Source organism: Pyxicephalus adspersus, chromosome 12 (genome assembly GCF_032062135.1).
Source record: "Pyxicephalus adspersus chromosome 12, UCB_Pads_2.0, whole genome shotgun sequence".
NCBI classification, from domain to species: Eukaryota; Metazoa; Chordata; class Amphibia; order Anura; family Pyxicephalidae; genus Pyxicephalus; species Pyxicephalus adspersus.
In genome coordinates, this window is record NC_092869.1 from 1,402,413 (window position 1) to 1,420,914 (window position 18,502).

Consider the following 18,502-nt stretch of genomic DNA (forward strand, 5'->3'; position numbering starts at 1 on the left):
ACCACTGAGCCACCGTGCTGCCATGGGGCTGTGTATAGGGTTGTCTCTGCTTGGTACAAGCACCCCGGTAGGTTCTACTGACTAGACGCAAGTAAGACTTTTACAAGACTTTTTGAGCCAAGTGCAGGAAATTTAGGATTCAGACTTGATCCTTACAATTCTGGGTCAGTGACAAAGTATAAAAGGTAGGCAGCTAGTATTTTCAATAGGGGGGTTGCAATGGTAGCTGGAGTAGAACCCCAGCCTCCGTCCTTTCATATACATAGGTGAGTTGCAACTTGAAGGCTGGCTGTTGCAACTTGAAGGCTGGCTGTGGTCATGTGACCTCTCCTATGCCATGGCAGATGGAAGAGTAAATAACTATAGATTGCAGCAGGTAGTAAATGTTGCTTACTATCACATTGAAATGTCGCAGAAAGGACCACAAAGACCATGGAATACATAACCAGATGAGATTTTTTATTCTGTCAACTTATATATCAGCACAGATTTATCATCACACACTGTACAAGACCAGACAGCGCCGGTCACTATAAAGGGCCAATTCAGGCCCTCCCACCCCCCAGAAAATAAAAATTGACCTAGGCACGGGAACCATTGGACCTACGGGGGGGAGGGGGGGGGAATTGATGTCATGCAATCCATAGTCTATAACATGAGATTGAGGTCAAAGCACTGAACTGCGATGGCTGTGGCCCCGTTAAAGTGATTGAATTTTTTTGTTTCTTCATAAAAACAAGGAAAAATTTTTTCTGAAATCAGAAAAGGTCAATTAATCTCTAAAATTGAGTACGGAATGTAGAAAGAAAAAATGATTGATTGAACTGCCCATCCGGCTGTCGTCCGAGTCTTTTGCATCAGAAATGAAATCAGCATTTTCAGAGGACAGGAGCGGTCAGACATGCACCGGTGAGAATAAAACCACTAACAATAAAATAAACTTTAAATATTTATAAAAATAGTTTGAACTTAACACTCGAGATTGCAGAAAAAAAAACTGAATCTGCCAGGAGCCTCCCAGGCCAATGTGGGCAGCAAGGAGGGGAGAGGTTGGCAAAGGGTCAACCTGAGCGAGGAACCATATGGCGGCTGGCGCGTTGGGTTGAGCTAAGGCGCACTTCCCTATGATTTTCTATTGAAGCAGGACGTATGTGTGAACAAGCAGCAGTCGTTCCACAACTCGTGCCGCATACTGGCTCAGCCTGTAAAAGGTGATAGTGTCTCTGATTCTAGAAGGTGGCAACATGGAGGACTACTGCTTCCATCAAAGCCCTGCCACACACGCATTTTGCAGCACCTGTGCAATTTATTCATCGAACCAGGACTTGCATAGGCAACGGGGCTATTAAAGCCCCCATTCAAGTGACTATAGGAACCCATGTCCAAAAAAGGGACCACCAAACAGGGTGATGAAGATAGGATGCAAAGGACGTTCCATATCAGATGAAATGACATGGAGCAATCTGGGGGTTGTGGCACCATGAACCTTGGATACGTACGCAATGCTCATTTCACGTGGAATAATGATACAACAAAAAGGAATGAAGCATTATAATACCTTATTGCTATTTTAGCCATAGTGTCATCGCTAAAGCTCATAAAACAAGAGCTCAACCCGAGATTTTTTTTTAAGCTGGGTGGTGAATTCTAGACAGGCGGCAGCCCCTGTATTGTGACCCAACTTATCAGTAACCATCCAAAAATGGATGGGGGGGTTAGTGTAAAGGGCCGGGTGGTGCACCCAGATAATAGGGGCCGGGGAGAACACTGGAGAGTGTATAAAGGCGACAACGCTGAATGAAAGTTTATTTATTCAGTCACCTTTAGCCTGATGCTTACTGTAACACAAACGTTGCACCTGCGTCTCCAAGCCTTATGCTAAACTTACCGCACAAAAAAAAAACGCCAGACTTTAGAAAACCTAAAAACGAGAATCGTCACCTTTGAGATCACCTATAAGTGGTGCAGCGGTTGTAAAGTTTCAAGCAGCCTTTGCTCACATTGGAAGGGGGAAGTTAAACATATTAGGAGAGTGACTGTCACTTTAAAAGCTATTAAGCTCCAGGTAGTGTTGAGGACCCGGCTCATAGCATGCGTAATACTCAGCTCCAGGCGTTATCTGTTAGTCTTTACCTACCCTCCATCATTGTAGTGTAAATCTGTAAATATATTTTACTCCTGCCTTGCATAAACGTGCATTAGGAAGTATTTTCATAGCCAGTGGCATCATCATGTGCTTGCAGGGATTTCATAAGCGTATAGGGGCCAGGTTCTGCAAGGCACCTTATATCATATCCCTGTAGAACTCTCACACCGTCTGTGGCTGCACAAAGATGCAAAGAAGGCAATGCAGAAGGGAACTGTGGCTGCAGACGGTGACTAAGAACTTCCCTTTCGCTGCTGTCACTGAGGATGTAGAGGTAAAAAGTCAGTTGTGGGAGGAGCTAGACCAGGTTCCATGTCTGTATGCAGACTGCACAGATATGTCAGTCAGGGTTAGTGAGTAGTATCAGGATGGAGGTCTCCTGACCATCTACTATAACAGCAAGTCAAATATTTTAATGTAGCATTTGAAATCTGAGGGTAACCACCCCAAACTGGAGCTAAAGGTGGCTGTAGGGTCTCAATAAAAGCTTTCTGTACACCATTGCCGTCATGCAAGCTTGTGCATACAAGGCAGGAAGATACCATCTACTGCTGGATAGCAGGAAACAGACCTTCTGCACCATCGAGAAGAAAAAAAATATTCAGGCATTATTAAATTCGTATCCCATATGGTGACAGAGCTGGAAAATAATACAAGGACCCCTTTCTTACGCAGTCCAAGAACCGCTTTATTTGTGGGCAAGGGGTTCCAGATCAGTTGATGTCATAGAATTCGTTAAAAAAAAGATGGAGCACAAACAAAAAATCAATGGGATCCTGCTACAATGCAATGTGCATGTTAAACATTTCATGGAAAACATTAAAAATCAAAACCAAGAATTAGGAAGAGAGTACAAAGGCCGTTGGGTTTGCACAAAGTTGATGCTGGTTTTCTACAGAAGCCTGGCAGAATCTGATCACCTCCCCATTGCCCCCATTTCAGTGCAGACTTGTGACATTCCTATACAAAAAAAACAAAAAAAAAAGACAAACGAAACAGATTGGCCGGCTTGTTACTTCCAGCTCAAGTTAAAATTCTTCTCTTCTTGTGGTTTGCTGATCCAGTTTCCGTAGCCCATTTCCCGCAAAGCTTTAAAGAACTGTCCTTTGACCGTCTGGTAGGTGGTGGCCGCGGCTTTGATGTCACTGTAGGAGCTGTGCAGTGTGAGGTCCTTGCGGTCGCGCACTGAGCAAAGTTTTTGAAACATGGAGAACATGTGGATTTTGGACACGCGGGAGATGCTTCCCCTACAGAGAGGATACAGGTTAGTTGTAGGAAATATTATACTGGGGCATAGAGACATTCAAGGTGACGACTAGAGACTGCTGCAATGATGAGAGTGACTGTGGTACAACAAATGGCTTAAAGAGACACTGTTATTAAACCTTCCATATATGCTTCTTTCTTTCCATAAGGTATACACACATTTAAACTGGAGATAAACCCACATTTCTCACCTGTCCCTCACAAGGTGCCGCCATCTTCATTGGCCAGGCTGGGAGGACTGGGATGTCCGGCACATGCCGTGGAATCCAGGACTTCCTGGCAATCAAAGCTGACGCTGCACATGTGCAGCTCTGTCGCCAGAAAACCTGGAGCAATCCGACAGATAAGGGAGATTATTGCAGAAGGGATATCGCCTGTCCATTGCTGCAATAATAACCGGTCTGATCGTGGATTCTCTAAAGTAGAACTTTCATTTTAAGCATGTTACCTACCTGTAAGAACCTACCTTGTGCAGGTATCCAAAAGCTTCAGACTGCAATTGAATACTGCCATCTTGGATATGATGGCAGCAATCCCAGCACCTGCTGTCACCCCATAGTATTTCCCCATCACTCCTTCTCCAATAGCTACATAAATGGTTATGTAGTAAAGAAAGGGGTGAAGGAGCTGGACCAGCAAAGAAAGTAAATAGACATTTGCCTAGGCTTCATCTGTAAGGATGAAGCGGAAGACCACTGCCAACCCAATGGAAGCCAACTTTAGCCATGGCCAGGTCCTCAGTAGATTAATCTTGTGATCTGATGTTATATTGGTTGTCACTACAATGCATCAGGCTGAATATCTATTGCGTTGTAAAGGGGGTGGATATCGCAACAGACTTTCTCAATTTTGTTATATCATAGATACCATAGGAGCAGAAGGCCTTGGCTGGTTTATTATTGGTTGCAAAGGAAAAGAACCTTGGGTGCAATGGCAAGTCCTTGAGACAGACAGGTGGGAGAGAACCAACTCAAAGCCTTGTCTGTCACTCACCCCTCAACTTTTCCTTTTGTTCCATCCAAAACTTCCACCTCCTCATCTCCCAGACACCAGTTGACACTTGACTCCTTCGTCTTCCCGGTCTGCCGGTGAGAGTCGTATACGCTGACGCGACCGCACTGTAAGGACAAGAAGAATGAAAGGAGGTGAGAAGCCCGCAGGTGAGGCAAACAAAGTATCCCAAGTGTTCTGGAAAATGAATCTGACCTCTGGATGGTTGACAATATAGAGGTCTGGCAACTGATTCTGAAAGTCCTGTCCGTCCCTGGACATCCGGCAGCAGATGGCTCGAGTGAGATGTCCTTTGCTGAACAAGTAACCTGAGACACAGAAAGCAGATGTAAGGACAAATAAACCTGGGAGACCCAGGTACAAAGCATTGCAAAATCATTTCCGATTGTTATTAAGGTGGCCAAGCTGTGTCTGGAATGATATCAATTCTGTGACTGCTTAGCAAAGCCGAGTCACGTCCAGCATGTGTAGGTAACCATTGGCTGGAGTTCGGCTTATGAACGTTCAGACAGACAATGTGTGTGGTATCTTACCGAGTGTAACAGAACTGAGATATACTGGCTCCATGAAATGTGACAGAACACCACCCTGCATGCCCAGAACATTCCAGCGCAGAATCTTATCGCTGCAGGACATGGTGCGAAGTCTCTCGCCGTGCTGAATGCCGTCCCAGGTGGGAACGATGTCACTGGACTCCACCGGAATTGTACCCTCACCTGCGGAGTGGAAAAATCATAAGGGGTTATTTCAGTATCAGGAGTGTGCAGTAATATTTAACGGTCTCTTCTATTCGTCATTAACACCAACTATGTCTTCTATGAGGGGTTCCCACTACCCCCGCCCCTACATTCCTGGGTCTACATACCTTTTGTGGCTATTATGAAGGATTTTACCTGTCTCTGATCATTCCCAGGTCTGTACACCGGCTGTGCAGAATATGAGGGGTTCTCACTACCCCTGTGAAGCATTTATCTGTCTGCCCATCTTATGTGGCTATTATTTTTTTAATGTATTTTACAAAAATAACAATAAACAAAGTCAAATACAAAACATAATAAAAACAGGTAACAATATACTTTTCTCTATGTTAAAATAAAGAGAATAGTTATCCAGAGAACTTTAGTATTATAAATCACCCCAAATTCAATGTACCTATCAAAGTACTACTGTTAAGCTTGAATTATTACACTGCTTGTTAATCAATTAAATTCTTATAGTCTACCATACCCTAGAAAGGAGATCCAGGGTGCCCATGTGTCTAAATACCATTCTGTTCTATCCTAATACCCTGCAGTCATATCTTCCATATTCTGAATCTCTTGCACTTTACGTACCCACATAGCTAGTGTGGGAGGTTCAGTTTTCTTCCACATTCTGGGGATGCAGGTTTTAGCTGCCATCACCAGGTATTTCACTAAAGATTTGTTGTATAATTGTTGGGGCCAATCATTAGGATGTAATAAGAAAAATGCTGAAGTGTTCCAACCACCCCATATCCGATAAACCAGATCTGTACACCTGCTGTGCAAATTATGTGGGGGTTTCATCCCTGTGCTGAGTTTCTAGGATTTGTATATCTGTGGTGCTTATTATGAAGAGATCCCACCTAACCCCGGGTTCCTGGGTCTGTACACCTGCCATGCTAACCATTACAAGCCAAGAACTATAGTTGGGAGAGCTCATCCAGTCCCCCAAGAAGCCGGTAAGAGGCTCTGTACTATAGGTAAGTGTACTTCAGCAAAGTGAAGGAAAATCTCACAATGGACTGTAGAAGATAATTACCATTCTCTACTTTAGTGCGCAGTTTGCCTTGCTTGGGGTTCTCGAACAGAGGGTAGTGCTGCTTCTCGCCTTCTGGACATGGCTGATCACTGCAGGACTTGTCAAACAAAGCCCCATCTCCACAGGGAGCCGTACTGCCAGAATGAAAAAAGAGTAATGAAGGGGAAAGCTCAATAAATTAATAATAGGAACCCTAACATTTGTCTGCCTTATGAAGAAAATTAGGTAAGGGATTGTGAGGCTGCCAGGTGCTGGGTGTGTAGCTGAGTAAAAGGACCGAGGTTGATATAAAAATGATGATATATCACCATTCAAGCTACAAAACAATTGTGGCTCTGAACTTAAAGCTTACCAACGTGTATGGAGAAGCTGAGGGATGACAGACATCGGGGTCCCTACCTGCCAGACGTCCGATTTACAGCAAAGTCAAATTTTATATAGTGAGGCTTGCAGATAAGGAGCACCGATGAGGCAGGAATTGGCAGCGCCATCTTGTGGTCACTTCTACCATCACACATAGGCTGCTTTTTACTGCACATTCAAGTTTTAACTTTGCAGTTTTAAAGTCTATTTCACCCTAGTTCAAAATCCATAGTGACTCCTTTCCCCAGCCCCTATCAACGCACATAGGAAGTTTTTTTTATTTAGATAAAAGAACTAAAACTCATACACCTTCCTTCTGTTGCTTGCTAACAGTACCAGGCAGGGAAGCAGATCCTTCCTAGCATGGTCAGTTCACACCCCTCCTGATATGAAGGATCCAGGACAGCACATCAGTTCTATAGTAAGAACCTGCTGACCCGCTAGCTTTGTACAACCAAGTCTTCACTTTGGCTAATGCTGTAGGCAGGGGTTGGCCAGGGATATCAATCATTCCTCTGTGTCTACCAAAACTCAGAAGAAGTGACTGCTTTGTTTTTTTTTGTTTTTTTTTTTTCAATAGGGTCTATAAAATTCAACATTCATTTTATTAAAAATCCATTTTAACCACTTTTAATGTTACCCTGGTCACTTACCTGATGTATAGGTGGAAAGTAACTGAAGGGCGAATGCGCAGTAGTTCTTCGGATTCTTCGAATATGTTGTTCTCAGGGGTGTCAGGATTGTACTTCATCAGCTGGTCGTACAAAAACCTGCACAGACAGACCTGTGAGTGAGCTAAGAAGTACCAGACAAATATAATGGGGTGGGGAGGATCGGATTGATTTTCCAAGTGGTGTCAGACCATAGTTTCCTTGTATTAATAAATTAGATGTGTATTATGGGCAATACAAGAACAGGGGACAAAGATTTGTCTTATGGATAATGCAAAGCCTTGGAAACCTTCAATGAGCCCTTAAAACGGTCACACAATGCCTGACTATGTGAGGTTCAAATCCACAGAAAGACAGCTGGTCCAGGTTACGATGAAGCGAATAACGGTGCCAGGCTATGGCCATGGGACATGTCAATGCATAAGCAGGTAAGCCTGGTACAGTGTCAGCGGACAATACTGTCCCTTTCTACAGGGCAAAGGTCAGGGCGGGCAGCAAGTGCAGTGGAATGCAAGCAGAAGTCAATAATTGAAGAGACAGGAATGCTGAAAAATAGAGACTGGACTACTAAAAGTCTTGTAGCAGTAGGAGGGCCCTAAAACTACCAACACTTACCTGGATCCGACAGTCGCATTCAGGCTGTGTACATCCAGCCTGCAAGAAAGGAGATCCTATGGGGTCCGAGATGAAGGATGAATCCTCGTCTGATATCCGCCCTGAGGCGATTATCTGACGTGTGTACGTACCCGAAGTCTATGGGGCTGTATTGCACAAGTGTGGCTACAACAGTAAATATTTTCAAAGAGGTACACAAATAGCAGAGATGCAGTCATCTGATCCAGGCAAGAAATGCTTGAGGCTTCAGTAAAAATATAAATGTTAAGGTTTACTGAAGCCTCAGGAATTGGTAAGGTGAAGTTGCGACAGGCAGCACCTCCGTATTGACAATGCCCACAATTTAGATGAAAGTTAACACAACTCGTGGAAAGTTGTGAGCATGCTTAACAACAGTTTGCTGTGCACGGTGTTCATGTACAAGGCCTAAGGTTGAATAAAACTTTTGCTCTCTTGAGGGCAGAAACTTCACCAACTGACACTTTGAAAAGTGAAGCCAGCAAACGACAAGTCTCAGCAGGTCTAGAGATTTTTTCACTTACCTTATAAACCCCCTTCGGGCAATTATCTCAGCATGGCAGTCATTGACCGTCTCCCCTCGCAGGCTCAGCTCCTCTCCTTTCACACATCGGTTACCTGGAACACAACATTGATTAGAAAGGAACGCCTCTTTGTCTAGATATCTCACTCATTGTTACGCTTGGCATTGTAATCTTCTACTAACCGGTGCCAATGCTTACTACGGTGCCCAGGTCATCGGGGCTTCTCTTCATGATAATGGCTGCTAGGATTTTCCTTCCTAGAAGGCTGTTCTGTATCCGGGCTGTCAGGCTGTTGAATTTCTGGTGGCTCAGCATGGCTATCTGGTCGTGGAATGTGCTGCCGCTGACAGGAAGCTGGAAACAGACAGAGAACGGGCTGGTTGGACACCATGTCTTGTGTGTGGAATGAATACAATAAGGTCGACACACTAAGCACCTTTCAAAAAAATTTCAGAACCCTACCTCTGCCATTGTGTCACCCTCCCTGATGGCTTTTTCGGCCTCTCCGATAAGGACCCTTAGAGCAGCATCTGCTGCCTCTGCTTTTGCTTGCTTCTTATTGGATGCAGTCACTGGGGGGAACCACCGACCACCAACCTTAGCTTGAAACACAAACCTGTCAAGAGAAACAAAAAAGTTATCCCAAGAAGTTCCCAGTGGCCCCCCACGCGAGTGATACCTTAGATGGCATCATTACGGCCAAGAGCTGAGGTTTAATCACAGTGCCAGGTCCAAGAGTGACAACGATGCTCCTCTAATTTACAAATACAGGAAGCATGGCCACTCTAGGATGGGCACAGTGTTACCCTTGCCATGAAGTCATTCCAGCACTGCAAGTTGAATTTTATTTTTCCCCAGCACACAGGATTAGTGTCAGACTTACTTGGGGTCATGTGGGGGACCAGTCTGGCTGACCATCTTAAATTCAGCAGCAAAACCTTTGGCACGGGAATACTCCAAGAGCCCACTGACAGGATTTGCGTTCAGATACTTGATGAACTCGCCGACCCCAGAAGCTTGAGCCATCTTGATGTCCTCCACGGAAAGTTCTGGCAATGTTGGGTATTCCACAGTGGGCACCTCAGCGGCGGGTGGTTCGACCTTAACACACACAAGAAAAAAAAAAGGTTAAAAGAAAAATTGATTAATATTATGTGGTGCAATTATACTTTACAAAATCTCTACGTTATAAAAAGTGACACCAGAACTTTGCTTTACCTTCTCCGTGTGCAGGGCGTTCTCACCAAGGAGCTGCTTTACTGCGGCCTCTGCGGCGAGCTGCTTTGCCATTTTCTTACTGTTGGCAATCACCGATGGAAAGGATTGGTCACCCATTTTAACAAGGTAAGTGAACCTGGATAAGATGAGAAAATGGATAGAAAACATTAAAAAAGGGGGTCTGCGGTTAATTTCAAAGAGGTGGCTTTAGTAATTGCCCTGGCATTGATGTAGCAATATAATAGGGCAACCCCTTAAAGCAGTGGTCCCCAACCACCTGGGCTTCGGACCAGTACAGGTCCATGGCTGGTGGGTTGGTGGCCGCGGGTGAAGGAGGTGGTGATGCTGGCAGCCCTCCTTGCATCAGAGCTGCTGGGAGTGACGGAGAGGTGTATGTGGGGCTTGCATTTCTCTGCCATTCCCGTCGGCTCTGCCGCTTGACAGCATCCCAGCTTTCTAACACTGATGTGCTGTTCTCATCTGGTGTGCTGGCAGGAGGTGGAGCTGCTGGGGGTGGCAAGAGTGGTGTAGGCTGTACATGTACCGGGCTGTACCAAAATTTTGTGCTGTGTTGCTAGGCCCCGATGTCAGAAAGTTTGGCGACCACTGCCTTAAAAGTGTATGACCGGGCAAAAGTCAGTACACCTCTGCAATAAAAGCACAGCTCAATATGTTACAGAAAAATATCTGCAAGAAACCCAGTGACTTGCTTACTTTCTGACAACTTAGTCCCGCCAATTCTCTCTAATTTATCACCTTCACATCCCCATACCAAGAAAGGTGGGGGGGGGGGGGGGGGGGGTTGTAAAGTGCAGTTGGGAAGAACTCAGGGCTGACACCACTTCTTTGGATTTTAGTGCAGAAGTGTCAGCCAAAACATTTTCAGCAGACTAATAAGTATTTTTTCTGTAGCTGCAGCACTGTAAACATGGGAAATGTGCAAGTATTGCAGAGATATGTCAAGTGTGATTCTTATTTTCAACGGACATATCCTGTACTGGACAATTCACCAACCATGATTTCTGCTCCTTACAATTTTAGGTAAAGCCTGCCTGTGGCCAGCATGAATAGAGGATTTGAGCACTTACTTGGGGTCGTGGGGTGGTCCCTCTTGACAAAGAAGTTGGAATTCACACATGTTTCCAGTCTTTTGGCTGTGCTCCATGAGAATGCTGATTGGGTTCTTCCCTCCGATCAGAGATGGCGGCTGAACGTTCTTTTGCTAAGAGGAAAGAAAAAAAATAAAGAAAACAATAAGTGAGGAGCTACAAGTCTCAGCCTGTGGGAAGAAAACAATAGCTAGGAGCTTGGAAAGCTTTAAATTGGGAAATTGCCCAAACGTTTCTAAACTTGTTGGCCAACCATGGCTTTTATTATGGTGTTGGTACCCCTCACCCCATGGTCCTGAATATGGAGTTGGTACCAGTCACCCTTTTGTCATTAATATAGAGTCGCCCTCCTATAACAACCCAACAATTCTATGAAGACTTGCCACAAGATTTTGCAGGGTGTCTGTGGGGTTGTGCCCCCTATTGGTGAGGTCAGGTACTGGTGTTGGATGAGAAGACCTGGCTCTCCATTCTAATTCACACCAAAGGTGTTCAGTAGGAGCGAGGTCAGGGCTCTGTGCAGGACTCCTAGGTTCCTCCACATTAAACTGGTGATCCCATGTCTTTATGGAGCTGGGTTTGTACCCAGTCATGGGGGAACATAAAAGGGCCTTCACCAAACTTTGACCACAAGGCTGGAAGAGTACAATACCCTTGGTCATTATTAGGAGAGATTAAACCAAAGTTTTTAGTAGCAGGAGCAACAAACTGAAAAGTGGTGGTCTGTTCATACAACCGCATCATACAGAAACGGAAAGTGAATGCTTACCACTTCCTCTTGGCTCACAGGGATAGTCTTGCGCTCGGCCAGGACCTCCGCTTCTGTTCCACCTTGCTCCTCACGAAGGAGAATGCTCAAAGCAAGGGCGGCAGCTTCTTTCTTGGCAGCTTTCTTGCTGTTGGCCTCAGCAACAGGAAACCTCCGTCCGTCTACCACCGCCTGGATCTTAAACCTGGATATATAATAAATAACACACATAAGAGGAGAGGCGTTTAAGGCCTGCAAATCATTACAAGTCTAATTGGCCTCTAGATAACTATCTAGGTCCTGTCTAGGTCAGTTGTCCAGATGCCATGTTCCTAGGAGTACAAGGAAGCAGCTATGCAGCAGATTTTGCTCTGTCGACAACAGGGGGGACAGTCAGAGATGAAAATCTAAAAGGGCTTTCCTTACACTAAGAATGGAGCTTCCTGTCTGATAAAATGTCAGCACAATGGAAGATTGGGGAAATCTCCTGAACGTAACCCTGGAAAAAAAGTAAACTCCTGTCGGAGTGAGGACGCTAAATATTATGGCTAGGACAAGGATGACTGAACTGCAACAGGTACACTTTATTGGAGTCTTGACCGGCAGCTTAATCCTTCCAATGCTGCGGGGGGGATAACACCCGGTACTTACAGGTATGGGTAGGAGACTCATGGAACATGACTGGACCTTGGCATATGACCACCAAGAGACCCAGCATTGTCACATGACGATGGGAGTCCTCAGCCTTTATACTGCATCAAATTTTCTATCGGCTGAACACAGCTGGGGGTAGCAAGAAGAAAAATTAACTGCTGTTTTGGCCTAAAGCCTTTTCCTTGTTCCCCAGTGGAGCAAGGACAGGGGGAGAGGAAGTAGCAGACTCAGCCAACAGTGGGTCTTGGTGGGTCCCCTGTTGGCTGAGGAGGGTCCGAGGCCCTTATGCAGCACTCCACCCCTGGGGAAGCATGTGAATTAACAAGGGCAAGGCTATAGTACAAGTCAAGATTTGCTTCACGAGTGCTACACTCTGCAGCTTGAAATAACCACAGATCACCATCCTGCATACTTCCACCTACCTGGGGTCATGGGATGGCCCGCTCTGTTCCAGAAGGACAAAATCACACTGTTGTGAGTAGAAGTGTGTAAACTCCAGCAACCCACTTACAGGGTTTTTCTCTTGGCACGATTGCAGTTTTTCCAACCTGGAGATTTCCTTCACGGGCTCGCGGTACTGAGGCACCGGCATGGCGAGGTTATCGTTGGGGCCGTCGCAGTTTTGGTCAATGGTGTTAACAAGCTCTTCCACTCCGTCTCCGGTCCACCTTCCATTCTCGTAGTCGTCCTTAATCTCCCTCATGCGCTTGGCCGGCGGCTCTTCGGATTTGGTTTCCGCCTCTTCCTCTACGAGTGTGACATCGGTGGCATCCTGTCCTGCCCCCTGCTGCCCGTTTTCGACTTGGACTGGATCAGCCTCTGTCGTGACTTGCATTTCCTCTTCTTCGTGAATTTTAGCTGCCTGCTTCTTGTTAGACATTCGCTCTCGTTTCTTGTCGGTCAGTGACCATTTACAAGGGTAGCCCTGGCGGGAAAGTTCACCTTCTTTTTCCAGGGTGCTAAGTAGCTGGTTAATCTCTGCGGTCTTGCAGAAGCCGATATTCTTCCGGATGGTGGTGGATGTGGCCGCTGGAGTCTGGTACAAGAATTCGCAGATTTTCTCGCGTTTTTCGGTCATGATTTCGGCTGACAAGTCCGAGTCCAAACAACCAGCTGACTGCTCTGCTTGGGGAGTTACGTCTTCTTGGGCCGGGGGTTGTTTCGGGCGTTGATTGTGAGATAAAAGCCTCCACAGGGGTGGATTGTCACCTTCTTTCCACAGAACTTTTCTTTCTAGTTTGTACAGATGATGATTCACTAATTTCTTTTGAACCTTTAAAATTCTGGCTAAATCTCTAGCTGTGTAGCATTCTCCCTCACTGAGCTCTCTGAATTTCCCAATTAATCTCTCTACGAAATCGGCATCGGACACGGAAAGTTGCTGAAACTGATGGGCCAAGCGACGGCCGCTGCGATCAAAGACCACACGAGATTGACGAACATGAAGGGAGGGAGGAGGATGCGGAGAAAGCGGGGGGTGCTGGGGGTGTTTCCAGTGCTCCCTCGTTGGATTTCGGTAAGCGTTCCAGGCTGGGACGGATAAAGGGATTCCCGGTTGATTGCCAAGCAGAAACTCTCTCTGTGCCGTTAGGAAGTCTTGCTGATGTTCCTGTATAAGGAAAGGGTTATGTAAAGAGAAAGAATTAGGGATGTGATTGACGCCACGACTTTTATGCACTTGACTAGCATGTTGCCCTCGGTATGGTGTTGCATTCATTGCCAGACATGAACTGAGATGGAAAAGGAGCGATGGGGAGCCCTCCTCCTACAACAGGTGAGCGGCCCTGTCAAGACAAAACACACAAGCAGCTGACAATTCACTGCACAACCAGCAGGAGGCAGCACAATGCCAAGCAAACTTAAAGAGGAACTAAATATCAAAAACGGCCAAAGTAAATAAAAAAAAAAAAAAAAAATGTACTTACTTTTAATCCCTCAGCACAGTCGATCGGTGCAGAGGTTTCCTCCATCGTGTCCCACGCCGTCCCGGCACTCGTCCGGCGCCCCAGGCGCCGCCATCTTTTTCTGGGTTCCTCTTACTACGTCACCTGACCCAGGCATGGGATCAGGTTACGTAGTTGGGCGAAATAAACTTGCCAATCTTACTGCGCATGCGTGAGATTGGCGTTTTTTCCCCCTTTTGACGAAAAGGCTCCTTCTGCCCATGGCCGAGCACCCGAGAGCCTCCAGGGATGCGTGACGTAGGATCCAATCAGGAGCCATTGTTTCCCTCAAGGATGCCAAAGGACCCCAACAGCCGTCCTGTCATCCAATCAGCAGCCAATGACCCTCTATGATCCATTCTGGCTTTTCTTGCCATCAGCGGAGTAGTCTATGGCCCTGGGCTATACTGATGGTAATTTGGGAGATCCTCCGAGGGGCAGTAATGCCATAACCATGGACTCTATAGATTCTGTGTAATATGTTAGCACAAGATTAATACGGTATACTGATACTAACACTTCCCTTGCCATTGCCACAGTATATACACGAATAATGACCTCTTCCTCCCCCATGTGACAGAATTCAGGCCTGGCTATTGGCTGCACAGACCCAATGTTTGTTTTCTTTGCTGAGTAGAAAATAAAAGACGAGCGTGTAAAAAAGTTAAATCCCCAGCAAAATGGTCTTCAGGTCAAATCCTAAACCCCAAAGCACTAAAAACCCCCCTACAGGGCCCTTTAAATGAGCAGGCCCTTGTGCAAATAAAGCAGAAGCCGGCCTGTGAGAGTTGTCATGAATGCTGTACAATATTTACCTGGATGCTGGGGATTGTACGGCTGAAGGGGACTTTGTGCGGCATAGAGGAGGTGATAGAGGTCGGGGAGCACAGCATGGGGTAGGGGGGATCTGTCCGGGCAGGAGCAGGAAGAGCTCAGCAAGTTACAGTTTGGGGATCATTTCCTGACTCCAGTTTCAGTTTCCTTTCTTGTTCAGCTCCCTCCCTTATGAATGAGCCGAGCTTGCGAAAACCAGAAAGAGGGGCGGAGCCTTACAGGACAGCAGCCAATGGTGTCTTGTAGGGGCGGAGTCAGAGGTGAATGAAGCAATACACACACAGCCTGACAAGCTACAGAGCAGAGCCCAGATTTCTGTTTCAAATTGCCAAGATCAGCGATTTAACCCCATGGGTGACGCTTACACATGACAGCCGCCTAATCTGTAGGGACAACCAGCAGCAAAAGGAGATGAGAGCAGCAAAACCTGCAAACAAAGGCCGACGCATTGCAAAATCTGAGGAGTAAAACATTTAATGTATAGCAGGTCACATGTGCTGGGTGCAACCCCCTCCCCCAATAATCATCTGGTGATCCTGCCAATAGCACACTTCCTGTCCTACAGCAACAAAACTCTCTTACTGCATCTACACAAGAGCAAAGCTCCATAGAGGGGCCACACGACACACAGGAGGGACCCCCATGGCTCAGAAGGGCCACATGACACAAAGGAGGGTCCCCCATGGCTCAGAAGGGCCACATGACACAAAGGAGGGTCCCCCATTGCTCAGAGGGGCCACACGACACACACAGGAGGGACCCCCATCGCTCAGAGGGGCCACACGACACACACAGGAGGGACCCCTATCGCTCAGAGGGGCCACACGACACACAGTAGGGACCCCCATTGCTCAGAGGGGACACACAGGAGGGACCCCCATCGCTCAGAGGGGCCACACGACACACAGGAGGGCCCCCATCGCTCAGAGGGGCCACACAACACACAGGAGGGCCCCCATCGCTCAGAGGGGCCACACAACACACAGGGGGACCCCATCGCTTAAAGGGGCCACATGACATACAGGAGGGACTATACCTTTGACAGGAGAGATTTCCCTTGCTCCACAGGGTCACACATCACGCAGGAGGGGCCCCACCGTACCAAGGGCCACGTTCATCACCAGGAGCCCCTTATAAGACAGAAAGGGGCCACACACTGCCTTAGGCACCCACACAATGACAGTTACCATTGCCACAGGAGCCTAATCTGACCCAGAGGGAGCCCAGGGCAGAACAGCTCTGCCCCTGTGCGGCAGAAGAGGGCCACACACAATGCATAGCTATCCCTGTCCCTGCAGGGGCCACACAATGTACAGTCGGTGTCACCATGCAAAATGAGGGTCAGAACACCATGACAGTGCACAGAGAAGGGTCCTTCACACACAGACACTGCATGAGGAGCCTTCCTCCTCTATATAAATACAGCCACTTACCGACCCCGTGATGGCAACGGCCGGTACACCTCCGCAGCTTCGCAAAAAAAAAAAAACCTGCAAAGCTTCCGCTAATCCAGTTTCTACTTCCGGGTCACCAAAACCTGAAACAGCCCGCTGCTCGCCTGTCAGTGGCGTCACGTGGTCGGGGATGGATCTACGAAAAAAGGGGCGGGAACTGCAGGGGGACCTGAGCTAATTCCACAAAGAATGGAGCTGGCGGCCACTAGTGGAAACATGGGAATTGCAAGGGATCTGAGCTCATTCCACAAAAACGGGAGCTGGCGGCCCCTAGAGGAAGAGACGGGAACTGCAGAAGGCCTAAGGTGATTAGACAAAAAAGAAGCGGGAGGCCACTAGAGAAGAGGGTGGGAACTGCAAGGGACCTGAGGAGCGTGCGGCCCACTAGAGGAGGAGGCAGTAACTGCAGGAGACTTGACCTGAGGACAAAATAGGAGCGTGCAGAAACAAGAGGAATGGGCGGGAACTTCAAGAGCCCTGAACTCATTGGACAAAAAGATAGGGGGAGGTCTATAGTGCAAGAGGCGGGAACTGCAGAAGACAATTCACCTCACAGTTGTTGCTGTCGCCTCAACTTCTCTGGTTTGTCACCCCCCATTACCCCTCTGTGTATCTCCCCCCATTACTTCACCCTCATCCCCTTTATGTGTCACCCCCAATTATTGCCCCTTCATCCCCCCTTGTGTGTCACCCCTATCTCATCTATCTGTATCTTCTCATCCCCACCCGTGTGTTACACTTATTTCTGTCCCCCTCAGCTTTTCATTGCCCTCCAGGATTGCCTCATGGACACTTTGCAGACGATCCGCCATCTTTAAGTCTTCCGCCATCCTAAACCCAACCTGTCCAGGTAATATAGCAATTCTGCCCTCACTGGAGACATCTCGGGTTTATGTACCCCCATCTAAATGTCCGCTGTGTGTGGGTGGGTACAGATCTATAATCAACCCATTATCTCCTATTCACATACACCGGGGTCGTTCGAGTAGACCATCTTCCAGGAACACCACAAGTACCCTGTTACCTTGATGTGGCAGCCATCTTACTTTCGTAGCCACATTGGTTGGATTGTTGGGGTAGGCTGCCATCCTTGGTGCCCTTTTTCAGCTGTTTCAGTTTGGACTAAGGAACCACCATTATTAACCCCTATGGGGTATTTTGTGAGTGCATTGAATCCAGTATGAGGGCTTTAAAGTGACCTTGTTGGGGTAAAAAGAACACTGAAAGCAGCTTGTTCAGCTTATAACAAGAAGAGATGTCACACCGCCCTCTGGTGGCCGGTGTTTGTTATCCTACATCAGTGCTGTGTCCTGTGGTAAAAAGAAGGTGGAACCATAGCTGACCCCTCGGCTTCCCATTGCCCCCCTGGATTTCCTTATGGTGGGGACACACGGGTCGAATTCTGTGACAATTTGTATTTCTCATTACTTTGCCAGCTGGGACACAGATAACACTACAAAAGCTGACATGGGGTAATAATGTATTCATACTCCAAAACTTAAATGTTTATAAAAAATGTAGAACATCCAACTTAACAATAAGTTTCAGCGTTCAGGTGTAACTTTATAATGTAGAGAACAGGTATGGATCTGCAAGGTTTCCTAAAATCCTTTTCATGACTTGGACTTTGGACACCCATTGGTCAATCCACTCTTCCTGGATGTACTGTTTGATTGGGCAGCCAAGTGGCAAATGACATTTATTATAGATGAATGTAAAGTAATGCCACGGCTACCTAAAGTCTATGGCATGTCTGCTTCCCCTCATATTTCTTTCCCTACCTAACAGCTACACCATGTCTCCTTCTCACCTCAAACCTTTCTCACCTAATATCACGCCATATCTTTTGTATTCCCTCGTTGACCATTTTTGCTTAAGCGTTGCTTACATCAGCTTTGCCCATTAGGTGACCCTACCTTGTTCTTTCTCTCCTAACTGCGGACCAATGTGCCCATATTCTGCTAGTAAGGTGATACCACTCGGCAAAGAATCCAAAGTTCATTAGGTTTAAAAGTCCAACATAGCAAAGTGCTCTGGAAAAGACCAGGTTTCCACCAAAGCTACGTACACACGGCAGATTTTTATCGCCCGATAATCGGCATCGGCCAAATATCGGGCGAAAATCTGCCGTGTGTACAGTCGGTGT

The 18,502-nt window shown here is 46.9% G+C and overlaps 1 protein-coding gene across 1 annotated transcript; it reads right to left on the reverse strand.

Moving 5' to 3' along the window:
- Positions 1 to 438: 438 nt before the first annotated feature.
- On the reverse strand, positions 439 to 15,386 carry ADAR (adenosine deaminase RNA specific). Its single transcript, XM_072428516.1, has 15 exons — positions 14,884 to 15,386; positions 12,548 to 13,909; positions 11,493 to 11,676; positions 10,703 to 10,836; positions 9,615 to 9,750; positions 9,280 to 9,497; positions 8,859 to 9,012; positions 8,579 to 8,750; positions 8,397 to 8,490; positions 7,222 to 7,338; positions 6,206 to 6,339; positions 4,957 to 5,139; positions 4,619 to 4,731; positions 4,406 to 4,530; positions 439 to 3,393 (listed from the first exon to the last, which is right to left on the reverse strand). The coding sequence occupies exons 2-15, from the start codon at positions 13,840 to 13,842 to the stop codon at positions 3,159 to 3,161; spliced, it is 3,294 nt and encodes a 1,097-aa protein (XP_072284617.1). The 5' UTR covers positions 13,843 to 13,909; positions 14,884 to 15,386; the 3' UTR covers positions 439 to 3,158.
- Positions 15,387 to 18,502: the final 3,116 nt, after the last annotated feature.